A 20,650-nucleotide genomic window follows, 5' to 3' on the forward strand; every position below is an offset into this window, starting at 1 on the left:
ACTTAATGTGCAGCCAAACCTATGTAATAATATTTATAAAGTAACGGTTTTATTACTTTTACTTCCTATTTTGTGGACATGTTACTTGGATATTTGTGTTGTTATGAAGATCGAATGTCAATATCATTTCTTCCACAGTACTAAATGTATATCAAAGAAATATATTTTTAAAAAAATAGACTTACTTACTTACTTAGTCGATCCTCTTCTACCGTCAGGTGTAGAGGTTTTGCAAAGAGCTCTCCATCCTTCTCGGTCCCTGGCTAACATTTTTGCCCTGTTGGTATCCAATCCTCTTCTCCTCCAAACTTCTTCCATCCAGCCGTCCCAGGTCTGCCTTGGTCTCTTTCCATCTACTTTAGATTGCCATATCTTTTTAGATATCCTTTCTTCACTCATTCTGTGAACATGACCAAACCACCTCAACTGCGACGCTTCTATTTGTTGTTGTAAAGGTTGGGTCTTCATGAATTAAGTAATGATAATGGTATAAGATTGATTACTTTTGCAACCTCAAAGAATTTAATTGTGAAAAGTACCACTTTTAAACATAAAGATATCCATAAATATACCTGGTCTTCTCCAGATGGTAAAACTCATAATCAGATAGATCATATTCTCATTGATAAGAGAAGGCATACTAGTATAATTGACGTTCGTACACATAGAGGTGCTGACTGTGCCAGTGACCATTATTTAGTAATTGCTAAATTAAGAGAAAGACTCTCAGTGATAAATCATAAGCAACAAAATCTAAAAGTTATAAAATTTGATACAGGAAAGTTTACTGATGAAAGAATTCAGAAAGATTACCAAATTAAACTGTCAAATAGATTTGATGTTTTGCAGGATTTAAATGATGATGAAAATATAAATGAAACAGACGTAAATAAGAATTGGGAGCACATACGTAATGCAATAGAATCAGCAGCTAAAGAAAGTATAGGATACCATAAACCGAGAAAAAGTAAGCCATGGTTTGATAATGAATGTCATAATCTAATAGAAATAAGAAATCAGGCTAGACTTAGGTGGTTAAATAACTCTGATGATACAAATCTAAACAATTATAATAGAATAAAGCGAGAAGTTAACCGCACGTTTAGAAGTAAAAAAAGAGATTACTTGAAAAGCAAAATTAACGAAATTGAAACAAACAGCAAAAATAAAAATATCAGAGATTTATATAAAGGTGTAAATGAGTTTAGAAAGGGGTGGCAACCTAAAGTAAACTTGATAAAAGATAAAGACGATGATTTTCTAGCTGACCCAAGCGATATTCTAAATAGATGGAAGAACTACTTTAATGACCTTTTAAATGTTCATGTAGGAGATAAATCAGAAGTAAATGAAGTCCACACAGCAGAACCTTTAGTTCCAGAACCTAACTTGACTGAAGTTAAAGATGCTATTAAAAGGCTAAAGAATAACAAAGCACCTGGCATTGATTTAATACCAGCTGAGTTAATTAAATATGGTGGAAATTCATTAATATGTCAAATTCATAAATTAATTTGTTTAATATGGAATAAAGAAGAAATCCCTCAACAGTGGAAACAATCCATAATTGTTCCTGTGTTTAAAAAAGGTGATAAAATGAACTGCAATAATTACCGTGGAATTTCTCTACTCTCAACAACATACAAAATATTGTCTAACATTCTTTTAACAAGACTAACCCCATATGCTAATGAAATTATAGGTGATTATCAATGTGGATGTAAACGTAACAGATCAACTACAGATCAAATTTTTCACATCAGACAGACACTTGAAAAAAAGTGGGAATATAATCAAAATGTCCATCAGCTATTCATTGATTTCAAAAAAGCATATGATTCGGTCAAAAGAGATAAATTATATAATATATTAGTAGAGTTTGGAATACCTAAGAAGCTTGTTAGTATGATAAAAGTATGCACCAGTGAAACAGAAAGTAAAATTCGAGTGGGTATTAATATGTCTGACAAATTTACAATTCATGATGGATTAAAACAAGGAGATGCATTATCTCCATTGCTCTTTAATTTTGCCTTAGAATATGCTGTTAGGAAGGTAAAAGAAACTAAAGAAGGACTAAAATTAAATGGTGTGACTCAGTTGTTAACATATGCAGATGATGTAGACTTACTGGGGGATGATGTGAATACAATTAAGAATAATGCTAAAATATTTTTCAAAACTGCTAAAGAGATAGGTTTGGAAGTTAACAAAGAGAAAACTAAATATATGCTTACAGGCCGAAACCAAGTGTTAGGTAATAATCCAAATCTAATTATTGATAACAACTCGTTTGAGCCAGTTCCCAAATTCAAATACTTAGGAGTAATATTAACAAATGAAAATTATATTAAAGAGGAATTAAAAAGTAGGCTTAATTCAGGAAATGCATCTTACTTCTCTCTTCATAAACTTTTGTCTTCTCGTTTAATATCTAAGAAACTAAAAGTTAAAATATACAAAACAGTAATTTTGCCTGTAGTATTATATGGATGTGAAACTTGGTCCCTTACATTGAAAGAGGAACATAAATTGAGAGTATTTGAAAATAAGATCCTTAGGAAAATCTTTGGACCTAAAAGGGATGAGGAGACAGGTGAGTAGAGAAGGTTACATAATTTAGAACTACATAATTTGTATTCATGTCCAGATATTATTAGAATGATTAAATCAAGAAGACTTAGGTGGGCAGGCCATGTGGCACGAATGGGAGAGGAAAGAGGAGTTTACAGGATTCTTGTTGGGAAACCTGATGGTAAGAGACCTGTAGGAAGGCCAAGACGAAGATGGAGGGACAACGTTGAGATGGACCTAAGGGAAATCGGTAGGGATGGAAAAGAGTATATAGAACTTGCTCAAGATAGGGAAAGATGGAAGGCCTGTGTTGCTGCAGCCATGAACCTTCGGGTTTAAGAAGGCTAGGGAGTTAGTTAGTTAGTTAAAGGTTGGGTCTTAAGGCTCATTCGAATTGTCTGATTCCTTACTCTATCTCGTTTTGTTTTTCCTTCTATTCTTCTTAGGTATCTCATTTCAGTTGCTTGAAGTTTGCTAGAATAATTAGTTGTTAGTGGCCATGATTCACACCCGTAAATTAGTGTAGGTGCATACGTTGTTTTGTAAACTGTCAACTTTGTTTTCTTCGTAATTTCCTTTTTATTTATGAAGTTTCTATTTAGAGCATGATATAATCTTCCTGCTGCAGCAATTCTATTATTTACTTCATCATCTATTTTCCCACTGCTGCTTATTATAGACCCTAAATACTTGAACTTTGTTACTTGTTCCAAGCTCTCACCTCCTACCTTAATGGTATGAGTTCTGTGTTCTCTACTTATTATCATTGTTTTTGTTTTACTGGTGTTAATTCTCATATTTACCTTTTGTAGTTCTCTGTTCCATACATCTAAATTATATTGTAAGTCCTTTTCAGTTTTAGCAAATAAAACGAGATCATCTGCAAAAGCTAGTTCTGATATTTGTACAGGTCTCATGAGCCAATTCCCAACAGTAAAGGGTTTAATCTTTCTTTTGCAAGTTTTTGTAATTTCATCAATTAAAATTATGAACAGAAGTGGACTTAAAATGCAGCCTTGTCTTACTCCCGTTGATGTATAAAATTCATCAGATTTTATGTTACTTGTACGGATGTAGTTACAACAGTTATTGTAAAAGCTCTGTATGCTAGCGATCAGGTTATCATTCACTTTTCTTCTTTGCAGCACTTCCCATAATTTAATCCAAGGTACCCTGTCAAATGCCTTTTCCAAATCTATGAAACACATATGAATTTCTTTATTATATTCTATCACTTTTCCTGATATTTGTCTTAGTGTAAAAATTAAGTCCTGGCAGCTTCGATTTGGTCTAAATCCACTTTGGCTTTCTTCTAGTTGGTGTTCAATTTCTTGCCTGAGTCTGTATTCCAATATTCTTGCATAGATTTTACCTGGGACACTCAACAATGAAATTCCTCTGTGATTTGAACATAATCGGTTGTCTCCTTTTTTGAATATTGGTGTGATCACTGCAATTCTCCAGTCTTTTGGTGTCTTTTTGTATTTCCAAGCAAGGTTAATAGTATGGAGTAATAATTTCTTTCCTGTACTTCCCATATATTTAACCATTTCTGGTGTAATCCTGTCATGACCTGCAGCTTTACCGATTTTTACCTTTTTTATGGCATTATTAAGTTCTTCTTCCTTAATTGTGTCATCTTCTTCCAATATAACTTCTAGAGTTGTTTCATCAGCTTGTTCCTCCATATGTACCTTCTAACAATTCCATAAAATATTCCTTCCACCGATTCATAACTTCTGTTTCTTCTGTTAACATTTTCCCATTTTTATCTTTGATGAATTTCAGTGGACATTCTTTATCTTTCCTCATATTTTTTAACACTTTATGAAACAGTTTCTTGTTTTCTTTATAATTATTTTCCATAAATTTACCAAATTCTTCCCATGCTTCTTTCTTTGCCAGAATGACCATTTCTTTAGTACGTTGTCTTTCCAATTTGTATTTTTGGTAGTCTTCTTTGTCTTTTGTTGTTAAATATTTATGCCATGCTTGTTTCTTTTGTTTCACTTGTTCTCTTACATCCTCTGTCCACCATGGGGTCCTCTTCTTCTTTATTCCTATTCTGTATGTGCCACATCCTTCCTTTGTTGCATCTAGCACTATTTTCTTGAAATTCATCCAACTTTCTTCCAAATCTATTGTATCCCTTCCTGTCCCTAGCTTTTCTATTTTATCCTTGACTTTCTCTTTATAGATATCCTGATACTTCTTCTCCTTCAACTTATAACTTTTGAGAGATTCTGACACATGCTTTTTCTTTGTCTTAAGATTCTTTTCTTTAACTTGTGTTATTAATTTCATTATAAGAAGATAGTGGTCACTGCCAATTTCTGGGCTTCTCCAAACTCTTGCATCTCTTACATATTTCATTTGGTCTCTGTTTATGATTATGTAGTCGATTATTGATTTTTCGTTCTTAAGAGGGTTCAACTCTTGTATATAGGTGTATCTTTTTATGGTCGAATTTTGTATTTGTAATTATAAGATCATTTGCAATACAAAGATTTATCAGTCTTTGTCCATTGTCTGAACAGTGTTCTTCACCGTATTTGCCAATAACCATCTCAGCCTTTTCTGGATTGTTGCCTACTCTTGCATTAAGATCTCCCAGAATGATGATATTTCCTATTGTGATATCATCTATGGTACTCTGGAGTTCTTCATAAAAAGTCTCTCTTTTCTCAACTGTTTCATCTTCGTTAGGTCCATACACTATTATTAAATTCCTTTCATGGTTATCGTCGTTGATGGATACTCTCATAATTCTTTCGTTAATAGCTGTCCAGTTGGTTGTTTTTAATATTATCCTTATGAATTATACAACATACTCCTGCTCTTGCCCTCTCAGATCTTGGTACTCCACTATATATTAGCATATATCCATCCTCTAATGTTATACATCCCTGTCCTTTCTTCTCAGTATCTGTTACTGCCAAGTATTTCACTCCCGTCTTTTTCATTTCAGAGACAATTTCTATCTCTTTTCCATTTAAACTCCTTACATTCCAAGTTCCATATATCATTGTCCTTTTCTTTCGCCAGTTCGTCGTCAAATGTTTCCGTCCGGGGATAGCTCTTTGATTACTTTTAACGAGATAAATTTTTCCAGGGTCGGGGCGTTGCCACGCCCAACCCGCAACCTGCGGGACCAGGATTTTCTTTCAGGGTTTACTCCCTTAGCCTTTGGGTCAACACCCTTTCCTCAAGGCAGAGGATTTTTGATTCTTCCGCCTCCTTCGCCGTTGAGATGTTTATGCATCTTCATCCGTCGTCAGAGCCGTTGACCTTTTAAAAAATAGAAGGTTTAAAAATACAAATTTGAGGGAGTTAAATATGACCAAATCACAATCTTTTCCCCCTTTTTACAATATGACACTACTGCAAGTCTTATTTACTAGGATGAGTCTTTGGATCTGCTTATGTGCAATTCCATTGCAACAATCACAAAAATTTACATTCATTCTTTAATTATTTTCATAGCACCTTCAAATATGTAATTATGAATTCCTGTAATATCATTTTCCTTGATGAAAGTTGTTTAATTTTGGAATATTTCTCCGTCCCAAATTTCAGCTACCGAAAATACATTTTTTTATAATTGTGATGGGTGTGACACTTCTGAGACATGACTTGAGGACCTTCCTCAGTCTTTCAGAAAACTGAAATATTTGGGTATACTGAAACAATTTTATTTTCACAAAGCAAACTTTACTTGACATTTGGATGATTTTAGTTTCTAAAAATATTATTTCCTTTTTATATAAACAATTTTTGCCTGTGACTGGTATGACAAATTTTGTGACACCATGCACATTATTTGCTTTGAAGGATTATGGAACAATGCAAAGGCTATGATAATTATCATAAATAGATTATTCAAACTAAGGTTTGTTTCGGAAATTAAGTAGGATACTTCAGATTAAGGAATAGAAACAATCAATGAAAGAGACAATTAGAACGAAATTAGAATTAATTTAATTTTCTTATGGCAATGAAACTAAATTAAGTGGAGACACCACACACAAAATTCCACTTCTACTATAAAAAGTAATAGATTTGAAACAATATGTTATTTAAAAGCCATGAAACTAATGTTTGCATTAATAATTAATTCCAAACTGCATAGTTTTTCCTTAAATTTCGTATATAATAAGCGATACTTTGAATAAAAATAAAATTAACCTCCTTTGTCAACTTTCACATGCAATGGCTCTTATATTGCTCTCAAATTGCAATTTATGGATCCCATACAATAAATCAATGTTTTTTTTATAGGGCCGAGCCGATACCACTTTGAACCAATACCTACCAAAACATATATTAATATTAGTGTGCAAGTATTCCACTCTAATTCCATACAATTTATCATGATTTTTGTTTTAAAAGATTTGAGAATTACATCAGGATATTAAATTATATGTTATCACAAAATTAAGTTTCTCCACACAAAACTAATGGAAAAATAAAAACTTTGAATTTTGCAGTTTCCATGATAGACTGTGAAATGGTCATTTTTGAGGACTCTGTGAAAGACTAAAATGCCAGAAAAATATCTGCAGGTATCAGCAAATAAATTCCACTTCCACATATGATATTCCATGAAAAAATGTGGTGTTTGATCATAGCACAAATATGAAAGTACCAACAGGTGGCAAGAAAATGCAGTTTACGTAAAAGATTGTAACTTGCTATATTCAGACCATTCCCTGACATTCGCTACGAGACTCGGCAGCAAGCGGCCAGGCGTCAGCGCTTGTCTTTCCCAGTGAACAGTGTCCACAACAGTCACACGCTACAGTCGTTTTTTTTTTTTTGGCTCTCCCTGCCTTCGCTCTCTTTCCCTTTCTGTTGACGTTGCAGACTGACGCCAGTATAATCCTCCCTCGGAAGTTGTGTTGTGTCGTGTCCGTGTGTTGAAGATTGTGGCTTAATATGACACCTCAAAAGTTTACATTACAACAAAGGATTTATCTTGTCGAGTGTTACTTTGGAAAGAGGAATTGTGGAGAAGTGCGATGACATTTTGCAACGAAATTTCCTGGTGTTCCCGTTCCACATAGGACCACTATATTAAACCTAGTAAAATCTAAAAAAATAAAGTATACAAAAACAATCCGCACACCATACGTGAGTTGAGAGAGTATTGTACGAGAAATCTGGAATTACAGTAGACGAACTTGCATGTGTAAATGCGGAGATGCCAGGAATTTGTTGCAGCAGAGGGACATCATTTTCAACACCTTCTGTAGTCAAGGTTAGTACACAATATGAAAACTGTAAATTTAATAGCCGACTCTAGTGACTGTCGTGGATCTCGTTCACCGGGAAAGATAAGCACTGATGCCGGGCTGCTTGATGCTGAGTCGCGTAGCGAATGCTCTGTAGTTACTTAAATGCATTTGACAAACTGCTCTTCCTGCCTCAGTGTCATATTTCTTGCGGAATTCCACACGTTTTTCATGCCAGGAGTAGAAAAACTAAAAATAAATCTGTAGCAAACACTCTTTTCATACAGACTAAAATACATGAATATATGAATGCAGATCAAGCTGCACATCTTGAAATAGTTACTTTAATTACAGGTTATATTAAAAGTAATTAATTCTTGAGCCGAAGTGACCTTCCTAAAGAACGTATATATGTGTGTGTGTGTGTGTGTATATATATATATATATATATATATATATATATATATATATATATGTGGATAAAAGCAAGGAGGGCCAAAAGGGCTAAATAAAAATCAAAGAAGGAGAAAGGAAACACTCACTGGACAGTGGAAAAATTCAAAATTTTTGCTAGCTTAGTAGCATCATCGGTGTGAGACGAAAGAGACGGAACTGGAAGTTGGGGCCCTGCAGAGTTGCCAGATCCCCATCGAAGAAGAAGCGGTGCGTAGAATGAAAAAACACTGTTTCGTCACCAGGCTCGTCGAAAACTGTGAGTGTGTGGGATGAGTTGGGAGGGATGGGAAGGGATGGCTTGGGAGGGACGGTGGGTGAGGGGTGGGCATTATTGGGTGGCCTTGTTCAGGCCAGGTGGAGTGGTTGCACTCATGGCCGATATATAGGCCTTCTCCCATCTTTTGCGAACATAGGTGTTGGCCGGTTGGGGAAGGAGATGGATGACTGCTACCCGGAAGCAGTCGTTGAAACTGATGTTGTGGTGGTTGGTGTGGATGGCAACAGTGAAGTCCAGGTTGTGGGTGGAGGAGTGGTGGTTATTGATGTGGAGGTTGAGGGCTGTTGATGTTTCCCCCAGTTAAAAATCACCACAGATGTTGCAGGTGAGGATGTAGATAAGGTTTGAGGCATGGCAGGTCCCTTTGGGATAGAGGGTAAATTTGCCAGTGGCCGTGTGAACCTGGAGGGTGAGAGAGGTAATGAGGATGGGGCAGGTTTTGCACCTAGGGCAGTTGGATTTGTGGGCAGGGGAGGGGGGTGTTGGTTGTGTGGTGAAGGAGTGTTGTGGACCAGGATATTTTGGAGGTTGGAAAGGAGGGGGCATTTGAGAACCACTCTGGGCTTGTCAGGAAATATGTTTTTGGTTTCAGGATCACTGTGGAGAATGGGGAGCAGAGAGTGTAGTGTGTGCCTGACTTTGTTGAGGTGGGGATGATATTGGGTGATGAGTGCAGGTGGGTTGGTGGTAGTGGTGTGTGAGGCAGCTCGCGATATTTGTTTCATGACCAGGATGAAGGGATGGATATCCACGGTTGACCAGGGCTTGGTGTAGGCAGAGGTTATAATTCTGGCAGGAGGTGGGTGAAGTGTTCAGGTGCTGTCCCCTGAGGGCCAGAGAGAAGGAATGGCTTTTTTGGTGTGGAATGAGTGGGGGCTGGAGAAGTGTAGGTATTGCATGTGGTTGGTGGGTATTATGTGGATAGAGGTAGTTAGGTGTCCTCCCTCGATGTGCACGTCCACATCCAGGAAGGTGATTTGGTTGGGGGAGCACGTCCAGGTGAATTTTATGGAACGGAAGTGATCGAGTTGGTCCAGGAAAGCTGATAAGGAAGGTTCTCCATGTGTCCAGACCATGAAGAGGTTTGCATAGGATGGGACCATTCTGGTGCCCATGGCTGTACCTCTGATCTGTAGAAAATGTTGGTTTTCGAAGGTGAAATTGTTACATGTGAGGACAAGGTGGGCTAAGTGGGTCAGGAAGTTAGTGCTGGGGTTGTGAGGTTTAGGTCTGCTACTGAGGTAGAATTCTATGGAGCGGAGGCCATGGGCGTGGGGTATGTTGGTGTAGAGGGAAGTGACGTCAATGGTGGAAGGGTGCAGATTTTCTGGAGGAAGTGGTTGGTGTCACGGAGGTAGGAGGGCAGAGCTTTCATAAGAGGCTGGAGATGGGAGTCAACAAAGGCTGAGTTGTAGCTGGACACAATGGGTCTACCGGGGTTGCCAGGTTTGTGAATTTTGGGCAATAGATAGAAGGTGGCGGTGCAGGGAATCTCAGGGATTAACATGGCTGTGGTAGGAGCTGTCAGGCCTTCAGGCGGGCCGCAGGTGTCGAAGTCCTGGATTTTTTTGAGGTGTTCGGAGGATAGGTCAACTGTGGTGGGTTTGTAGGTGGAGGGGTCGGCCAGCTGGAGGGTGGCTTCCGCCAGGTAATCTTGTGAGTTCAAGACCACCGTGGTGGACCTGTTGTGAGCTGGGAGGATTTTGATATTATGGTTGTTGAGGAGATCTCTGAGAGCTTTCTGTTGGGAGGGGTTGAGGTTAGGTTGGTTCTGGAGGTCATTTAAGAATGAGCTGTCAGAGGTGGTGGAAATGATGGCAGTGATGTACCTTTCCAAGGGGTGGTTGGTGGGCAGGGGGAGGATCTTGGGAGGAGGAGGGGGGCTAAATTGAAGGAGGCTTGGGTGGGTTCCATTTGTAGTAGTTTGGAGTGAGGGTTTTTTGGCCCAGAAATGTTGCCATCGGAGGTTGCGAGCAAAGATGTGTATGTCAAAAAGTAGGCAGAATTGGTTGGGGGGAGTTGTGGGAGAGAAGGTAAGGCCTTTGGATAAAACAGCTATTTCATCAGTGTTAAGTTTATGGCTGGATAAATTGAGTACAGTCTGGTTGTTCTGGAGTGGGTTAGGGTCATTGATGGTCGTAAATCTGGTGGAGGTGGGTTTGTCCTTGGACTGGTTGTTTCCCAAGGTGCGATGTGTGGAGGTGCAGATTTGGTTTTCAGGGGGTGTCCTTGGTGGTGTGGGGGGGCAATGGTAAAGGGGGGTCGGGTAATAGCGGGCATGTTGTTTTCGGACTGAAATTGGGCAGAAGTGGAAGGGGGAGAGTGCAGCCAGTGTGAAAAGCTTGACGGCAGAGATGGAGAGTTTTTGGAGGTGTTTAGTGTTAAGGTCGCTGGCGATGGAATGGGCGGTGTACCAGAAGGAGTCTATTTTGTGATGGTGGTTACCTGGGGTCAGCAACAGGATTTTGGTAAGGGATTGAATAGATATGGACAGTTCTAGGGCACGATTTAGCTGGGATCGGTACATGGCGTGGGTCACTTCAATAATATATATATATTAGGGATGGGACCGATTAATTGGTACTCTATCGGTATCGGTCGATATAGGCATATCGGTGTATCGGTAAAATTACCAATTATTTTACCAATCCGATATATCGATTATTATCTGATAATGTAGTGCAAAATTCTGCCATTTTGTTTTAATTTTTATGGATGATATCCATGCCCTACTTTCTAAAAAAGTAAATGTCTAAATATGCAATTTATCTTGCACTGCAGTCACCTTGAAACACACATTTATTAAAGAGGTCAAGGAACCTTTCAGATTCTTCTAGGACCATTTCTAATTTTATAGCAGTACCTTATCTGTATCGGCCAAAATTTCATATCGACCCATCCCTAATATATATATATATATATATATATAGGATGAGAAAAGGTGCCAGAAGGGCAGATAAATACAAATGATGAAATAGTGTGGCCCCTTAAAAAACACCACTTGAATTAGAAATTATCGTATTCCTGCATCCCCATTATAATAATGATTTTTAATTGCCCCCCAACCTTGGACGGTAATCAATTCTAGGGGGCAAACATTGAAGTAAAAGAAAGCAAAACTAGCAGAATTTAAGAGTAGCTGGACAAAAGGACACTCAAAATGGTATTACTTTTCACGTTTTTCTTGCATTATTTCTTCCAAACTGCAAGGAAGCAATTGCCCCCTCGATTTCAAATTTTATCAGGAGTTGGCCCTGGGCGCTGAACAATCAAAATAAAAAAAGTTGTAAAAGATAATCATGGACCCCATGAAATTTATGGGACCCTATTAAATCAATATTGTTTTCAGTTTGCAAAAATTTGAATCTAAAAATTTTCTTGCCTGCTTCGCTCGCAATTGGGTTGTTTTCTGTAATGCATTGTAAATTACCAGAGAGAGAGGTAAGAACAACCAAGTACTTCAGATTGTTGCTGATAAACAGTTTCATCTTAATTCCATGAACAATTGTTTGGAGAAAAAGGAGCGTGCATATGTGAGAGACAATTTATGTCATTTTTGCTGTTGGTTTGTTATGGGGTGGATGAATTGATTGTGTAGTGTATTTAAATAATATGTTTACATATAGCCTATATATACACATGTGCATGCACACATTGATGCAATAAAACTAAAAGAATGAGTTTTTCTGTCCCCAACTGAACTTTCATCAAGGTTTTTGACCCCCTCCCCTTAATCAGGGGGTCTGCGCTCGCCTATGTGAATAATTATGCAATATGTTTTAATATGTATATGGCTGATTGGACCAAATTTCTGCAGATTTCAAAATTCGGCTAGCAGTGCAAACAATTATGTTAATTATTCTGATTGAATGATACACAACAAAAACATATACTATACTAGTTATTTTTTGAAGAAAAGGCAATGCAAATTTCCATAATTGAACTCAAAATATTAAAAATAGATCTGAATTTGAAAATCCAGGCACCAGGTAAAAATTTTCATGTGCCACGGCTACTGGTCAGTATTGTATACCCTTGTTTTCATGTTAAGGAAAGTTAAATCTTTATTGGGAAAATCAACTTCTTGTAGGAAGGTTGACTATAGCAAAAGGTGACCTGAGAACTATATTCATAAATACTTTATACCAAGTCTTGTTAAGTCCTGGGTTTTGACACATTGAGGTGGTTCAGATTAATTTTAAACAAAGTCCAGTACTAGCTGAGCATAAACCTTGACTTGATTTTTGACATAGTTTGATATGTGAAAAAAATTATTCAGATTTCATGTATGTATTTACTATATGCATTTTATATAAAAAAGGGATTCACAAAATATGTTACAGTCTACTGCATATCCTCCAATATGTAAGTAAAGTTACATAACTAAGTTGTGACATTTGCACATTACTTATTTGTATTTACTACATGCAGTTTTTAATCGTACTTTGCAGAAATTGAATTTTCAACTAAAAAAAAGTAAAAAATACGGTATTAGGAACAATGAACATCACACTGGAAAAATGTATTTAAAAAACTGTCACAATTTCATCTCGTTTCCATTCACTCAAATACTTAAAAACTGAACTTTGTCTGGAAGTGTCCTTCGGGTATACAGGATACTTTCATCTAAATTTTTGCACATTTCATTTATTTAAGATGCGGAAAATGCAGCTATACTGTATTGATACTAGTCTTACAGTCAACATCAGCAGATTCCGCATCGTCCGAATATCCTTGACTCACAGAACTATCACTTTGAAACTGACCAAAGTCACTTTTCTGATCCGGTGTCACTGTGTCCGATGTAAGTTCCATGCCATAGCCAGTTCCTGGAATTGCAAATCAGAAAGAAAAGTAAGTGAAAATTGAATCAGTACCTATAATGGTACAAATACAAATAACATGCTCTATTTTAGCAAAGCACCAATAAATGTTTTTCTACTGTTTCAGTTAGGAACTACTTACAAAAAAACAAGTGACAAGGCTAGAGAATTGGTTACGCCATAGTAATGTGCCCTACTTAACTGTTTCCTATTGTGCATCCTCAACAATACAAAAGTATTTGTACTACTAGGGATAGACGTGAAATTTTGCAGATACGCGACAGCTTTTGCTTGGAAAAGGACTAATAAAATTTATTCTACATCAGGGGTATTTTAAAGCATTACGTGTGTACGGTTCTAGACATGTGATTGGATTAAAATATTCATAATGAACTGATTTTATAGAATGACGAAATGCTTGTTAGTGTGTGTTAACAAAAGGCAAAAAAAAGAATCAGAATGATAACGTAACCGGAATGCACGAAAAGCATCAACAAAAATGTGTTACATGTGTGAAGCTTTAAAACTGTAGCAAAATTTGTCCATGAAGCATATAAGGCTACAGATGCTAATAATTTTTGTTGTTGAAATATGCAAATTATATACATTCACAAACATTTAATCCCTAATCAAAGTAAAAACAATAATAATTTCAAGATTGATTCAGTTTGTTACATGTAGTAGGAAAACTGTCCCATCACATTTATTTCAATTTACGTTCATTCATGTTGAAGGTGAATAGAAGATCAAGAATTTTAGAAAAAAAATTGAATTTGAATTTAAAATTTTGGGTGCGTCAGCACTAAGGCTATTTTGCACCTGTCACATTATACGGGGTCCAGCCCCTTATCGTTATACATAACAACTCTAACGTTGCATAACTAAAATCATAAAATATTAAAAACTTCTGACTTTTGTTAAAAGCAGAGGCTGTAAAGGAGCACTCAGCACAAATAAGGACAACACAAACAAAATTATACTGGCCATGGGGCCAGTCGCCAGAGCCTCGTTACTCTTCAGTCCAGGGTGTACTTCGTGGAAGTGAGGTTGACTATTGGGTGCACTATGTGGAAGGAGCACCCCTTACACCCCTTTTAGAAATAAAACAGCATATCCCAAGATTACAAACAGTATGTAAAATGGTGTATAAAATCCCCAATTTGGTTTTAATCATTGTTCTGGAATCCTGTATAACTCACAGGATAATTGTGGAGTGTTTTCCCTGCCAGGACCCCCTGACCTTGGAAATTCCAGATTTTCAGGATATGAACATTTGGAAAATTGTGAAAATGAGTTTTCAATCTAGAAATGGAAAAAATAATTTGAAAACTGTGTACAGATGTGGAGATTTTTAGTGTCACAATCATTTCCTATGCTGAACGTTGGAATTTTAAGGATTTCCTGTCCTGACCGAAATAATTTTCATCTTGTGATTTATTGGAATCAACTAAGTCCACTGCCTGTTATTGATACAGATCAGTTAATGAATACAATACTTGAGGACTGTAGCAATTTAAAGTATTTTCAAATAGTTGTAAGTGTTTCATTGCAACAATACATGAAAGTGATTGATTTTTTAATTACAGACACGTCAGTACATAGGCTATTTGTGCCTGTCGCACAATTCAGAGATTAGTCCCTGTACCCAAGTGGTGGTAACCCCAAGTTAACAAAATTTTCGCAAACATCCCACTTCCTCACTAATAAAGTCATCCGTTTCTTATCACAAAGTAATTTTGTACATGAAAACATTCTTGACTACTAACAGTGTTGAGAACTACAACAATACACTGACCTTGTCCTTCATCATTGCCAGTATCTGTTCCATCCGTCGATCCACCTTTATCTGTTCCTCCACTATCGGGCTGTTTACTTGATTCTCCAGTTTCCTTGTAAGGCTAAAAAGAAAAGTTCATCAAAGCTATCAGGCAAATTCAAATTATGGAACTCAATTCAGTATAATCATGTGCATTTAATATTGCGTGATGCAGATAAAATAAGACATTTTCGCCTGCAAAGAAAATATCCCCTTTGAATAGCTTATGTACATAGATGAGGATGTAGTACAATATACCTATTTTTCACGTTGGATGCGGTAAACGCTGTTTAAAATACTTCGTGAAATGTTGAAATTTCGTATTTCCGCGTTGCACAATGTAATGGTTAAATCTGCTCCAGATGCTGTACCCTTAGTGAATAAGCCAGAGGGTCTTCGAAATTAATAGGGTTTAACCATTAAATTGTGCAATGCAGAAATACGACATTTTACGAAGTATCAACAAAAAAATACAAGTTCCTGGATTTTTACGTATTCCTATGTAATACCTAATTTTTCTGGTGCAAACAATGTTGCAATTTCCTCCGAAATTTCACATTTTCCTGCATTATTACGTTTTAGGGAGACTGACATTTTAAATGTACACTAAAATAATCATGGAAAACAATTTACATTTTGTAGACTACATACTATATAAATTAACATGTAATCACTAGTTACGAAAGTCCCTGCATTTATGAGCAGCACTATTCTGCAATTGATTTAAAAATTAAAATTCATGTACTTATGACAAGATTTCTATATTCATATCACACCCTACATCATGAACACAAAGATATCAATATATGAATATGCATAACAAAAAATCGACACACAGTACAGTTAGGGCATATTTATGAAATTTTTAGTCAAAGCGCATTTCTAGTTTTGCTAAGTTTTAGGCCATAAAAAAATCTTGATTCTACTTATTACCATAGATAAATTGTGTATTGATACAAGCAACAGCAAATTCCCAAGAATGAATTAACTATATGTGTGAATGTCATTTTCTTAAAAGCCTATTCCCCTATGCAATTACCAAAGCATTTTTTATTATTAGAAAGTTTCATTCTACACTCAGAGTCTCATCTCATTTATTTTCAGGCTCTGATCTCGACGATGGAGCTGTTGCAGGTATTGTGATAGCAGTGCTGATTGCTGCTGCTGCAATTGGATTCCTTGCCTACGCTAAGATCAGTCGAAAGTTTTGCTTCACCTGAGCTCAACAGCATCTGGATGTGAGGTACGTTTATTTTTTCTGCATAATCATGATATACAGCTGAAGGAGAGATACCATGACTTTTTGGGCACAATCCCATTGTGTTCTCAAAATACTTACAATTGCCATTGCAGAAACCAAGTACCAAGAAAAATTATGCAAGTAAGAATGTTGAACCATTATGGGATGAGAACCACTCTGGCTGGAAACTTTGCAAACTTGTTGCTTTGCACAAAAAAATCCTGGTTCAAGAGCTAATTCAGGGTGGCCACTCTAGGACCATGATAAAATTCAAGTATAATTCCCGGTTTTCAAGGTGAACTTTCCAAAAATTCAAGGCTACAAGCAGATGTCTTCTCTATTTCAACCTTACGTATTACCCACCTGTACACCCACACGAGTATATATAGTCCCAGAATGGTCACATATTGTGAGAAATACACATCAAATTCGAAAACAAAAAAAAATACATGCTCTGGGGGTGGGGAATCACGTGTGATACCATTGAATAGCTTTCTTTCACTTATTAAACACATATTTTTTCGTTTTCCGATTCAATGTGTATTTCTCACGATATGTGACCGTTCCAGGACTTTTGGACCACCCGGTATAACAATATAAAGGATCTGTGTGATTCCAATGTATTCAAAAATTCTGATTCACTTAAAAGGTATATATAATATTTACAATATTAATTTTAACCTGCGGAGTTTACCTCTGTCATTTCACATACTCAGACTCTAAATACATCCACAAACACAAGTCACAAATGTTACGGGATATACTAATCTACAAAAAATTGTTAATTGTATAAGAATTTCAAACACAAATTTAACATATCTTGTGATAATTTTCTCCTTGTCAGATACATTGTTCTGCAAAGGACACTAACAAAGTAAAAGGATTGAGGGAATTCTGTTTTATTTTCCACGCAGCTTTCTTTTCCTTCCTAGATAAAAATAAAAGCTAAACTGTGAAAAGCTTGCTTGGGGCATTTGTAAATGTATGAATTAATTTGGATTAATAAAAGTTGAAAATTCATGCATAATTCCCGGAATTCCTGATGAGTAGCCATCCTGTAATTCTTGTAGAAAGTATTTTTTTTAAAAAAAAATAATGACAATGCTTTTAGGTGAAATTTATAGTGCACAATAATGGAAGTTAAAGTTAACAAGCTTGATTACCACATGTAGGTGCAGTGAGGGTGGGTGACAAATCCTGAGCAGGTAAAATATGGTGGAACCCCAATTTTACATTTTCCCGCATTTCAAGTTTCTTCAGCCTGGTCACCTGAAAAATGTAAAATCAAGGATCCACTGTATTTAATTTTATGCAAAATTTACCTCAGTGAAGATTGCAACTGGCTCTGCAGGTCTACTGTCTTCGTCATCATCAACTATCTCAATTGGTTCCACTTTTATGCTCTGCAAGTAATAAAAATATATTGCACTGCAAAATATGCACTTCAGTTTCTAGGTTACAAAGACAACTGTAGCAAAACACTACACTTCTATATCAGCACGTACAAACCACACAAAATATCTTTAGGAGATGGGAGGAGCATGCATCCTGCTTTGCTAGTTTCACCATGTAGAAAATGGTTGCCACATGCAAATGCTTAAAACAGAGAGCAGATTGCAATAAACCCTGCCTCAAACAAACTGTGACTAAAGAAAGCTGACTTGAAAGGAGGGAGAAGATCTGACATGATCTACCTCCTCCTTGCACACGCTTCCAAAAAATCCTACAACTGACGTGATGCACATTTAGTTTTTACCAAACTTTACATTGATAAACAGCAGTTACAGAATGAACATGTTTTCAGACATTTTGACAAAACAAATTCTGCTTCAGATAATAACTGCACTTCTTATTGAAGAGAATAAAGTGAAATTCAATTTTGTTCAAAATAAATGAACAAAAATTAAGTATAAAACATTTGGTAACACTTTACTATACCTGAAACAGATTCCTTCAAATTTACAGGAGAAAGTACTTACGGAATTCATTTTCTGGAGTGTTGTTGATGTTCCGGAATGTAGTTTTGGTCCATTTTAATGCGAATCCATGTGGTTTTATACAAAAATCTCTCTCCAACGTGCTATTTCTGCTCCCGCCATTTGCAAGGAGTGCTAATGGAACCTAACCTAACAGGCCTAACCTAACCTAGTAGGCATACCTCGTCCCCGTAAGTAAGTAAAAAAGTCAATTTAAAATTCCTAAAGTGTTTTTAATTTTTTAAAAATTATTTCCGACGCGCTATTGCTGCTGCCGCAAGCTATCGCCATGTTGTGTGTGGAATAAACAAGAACAGTAAGTACTCGTAAATGTAAGAAATATACATTATTTTCGTTACAAATTCCATTATTTCACCTAAATAAGTGTTCCGGAATGCAGAATAGTACGTTAGCAATGTAAAAAAGTGCGAAAGAAATCATTCCCAGGTGTCTCAGGTATAGTAAAGTAGTACCAAACATTTTATATGGAATATTACCCATTAAGAAATTTGTGTAAGAGATAAATGGGAATCTTTTAAAATTTCCCAATCCTGACAAGTATAAAAATCATTTTTCCCAGATCCGTTGGAACCCTGAAATAAACAATATATACATATACTAAAAACTTGATCATGCCACTAAAATACCCATCTAACCAATGAAAATTTAATGATTTCTTATAAAAATGAGATTCAGAAATCCCTCACTAAAAAACATCAAATTTCAAGAACTGACGAGAAATCACTTAATTCTAAGTATGAAGAAAGATAGTGGTCATTACCACCTAAACAAGTATGAAAACCAACTGAAATATAAAGTGCACAAACCTGTACATTAGTGACTACAGGTAACGACGACCTTTTCTGCTTTGGCTCAGAAGGAGCAGTCTTTGGGCTTTGGTATGCACTCGAAGTGTTGGTGACCGGCCTGGGTCTCTGAGGTACTGCTGGACGCACAGGCGGAGGACTCGCCTGCATCACGCTGGGAGCTTCAGGAACAGCTCGTCTCTTCCTCCCACGCTTAGCTCGCAGCTCCTCTTCTCCAATGCTCTGTCGGGATGTCTCCACGCTGCTTGCCTCCTGGTTTGAATCTTCCTGCGAGGACGACGACGGACTGGCCAACCCTTTTATCTGCAGGGCCTCCGCAGCCACCAACAGAGAAGGTAACTTATCTTGACCGACGTTCACTTCTCCATGATACATAAAATTCACGAGGGCCTCCACTTCCCAAAATTTCAAGTCCTTCATCAGAACAATGGGATGCTGGCAGGGGTTTTCGCTCAGCAGCTCTTCGAAGTATGTGCTGCAGGCAGAAAGCATGACCTGAAGAATATCAAAGCAAATTTGAATCTTGCAAATGCTTCAGCGGATTATTCGCTATTTCAAAATATTGTTAAACACGACTACAGCATTATTTTAGTTCACAATACAAGGTGGCTGGCCAATCAAGGACGTGATAACATTCAATTATAATTCCCAGTTTTCAAGGCGAACTTTCCAAAAGTTCAAGGGTACAAGCAGATGTTTTCTTTTATTTCAACTTTGCATATTAATATTACTGCCTCTCACCACCCACACAAATTAAAATATTTAATTTAAGGTATGGTGTTTAAATTTGCCATTTCACATACTCAGACTTGAAATGCATCTACAAACACAATTGTTACGGGATATATTAATCTATGAAAAATTGTTAATTGTGTAACTCAAATTTAACTAATCAACTTGACCATATCTTATATTGCAATAATGTTCTGCCGATCCAATAGATTGTGTTGCAAAGGACACTAACAAAGTAAAGGGTACGAGAGAATGCGGTTTTATTTTCCATGCAGCTTTCCTTTCCTTCCTCCATAGAAATAAAATGTAAAGTGTCAAGAACTTGCCTCAGAGAATTTATAAATATGTATAACTTCAATGGGATTTGGGTTAATAAAAGTTGCAATTTTTCATGCCTAAAGCGAGAATCACAGAACTTCAGACCTTCTGTAAACAAAAGCACGTGTACCCTAACAGTAATGCAAACTTATGAAAAAAAAAATAACCCACATAGCCTACAAGGTGTAAAAACATTACATTTGTCAACAGATGCGGAATAAGCAGTATATCACTGATGACCTGTTGAAAGTTATTGAATGTATGTGAAAAAAAAATGTACATCTTGCCTAGTGGCAGACTTTCAGACTCATCACCGAAGTTCCGGCACGGGTGTTATTTGTGAGTGTCCCTTCATCAATTTCATCTGACGATCACTCATT

General features: G+C 36.6%; 1 protein-coding gene across 10 annotated transcripts in view; it reads right to left on the reverse strand.

Moving 5' to 3' along the window:
* Nucleotides 1-12,818: 12,818 nt before the first annotated feature.
* The window catches only part of LOC145986795 (uncharacterized), a 117,882-nt gene continuing 110,050 nt past the window's right edge, over nt 12,819-20,650 (reverse strand). For all 10 annotated transcript variants that reach the window (XM_083121223.1, XM_083121227.1, XM_083121224.1 and 7 more), the window contains 4 exons: nt 19,221-19,715; nt 17,740-17,820; nt 15,157-15,259; nt 12,819-13,367 (listed from right to left, as the gene is read on the reverse strand). In XM_083121223.1, the coding sequence (XP_082977349.1) occupies nt 13,210-13,367; nt 15,157-15,259; nt 17,740-17,820; nt 19,221-19,715 (837 nt within the window). In that variant the 3' untranslated portion in view covers nt 12,819-13,209. The remainder of the gene's footprint in view (nt 13,368-15,156; nt 15,260-17,739; nt 17,821-19,220; nt 19,716-20,650) is intronic.

This window comes from Lepisma saccharinum, chromosome 4, assembly GCF_977018435.1.
Source record: "Lepisma saccharinum chromosome 4, izLepSacc3.1, whole genome shotgun sequence".
Lineage (NCBI taxonomy): Eukaryota > Metazoa > Arthropoda > Insecta > Zygentoma > Lepismatidae > Lepisma > Lepisma saccharinum.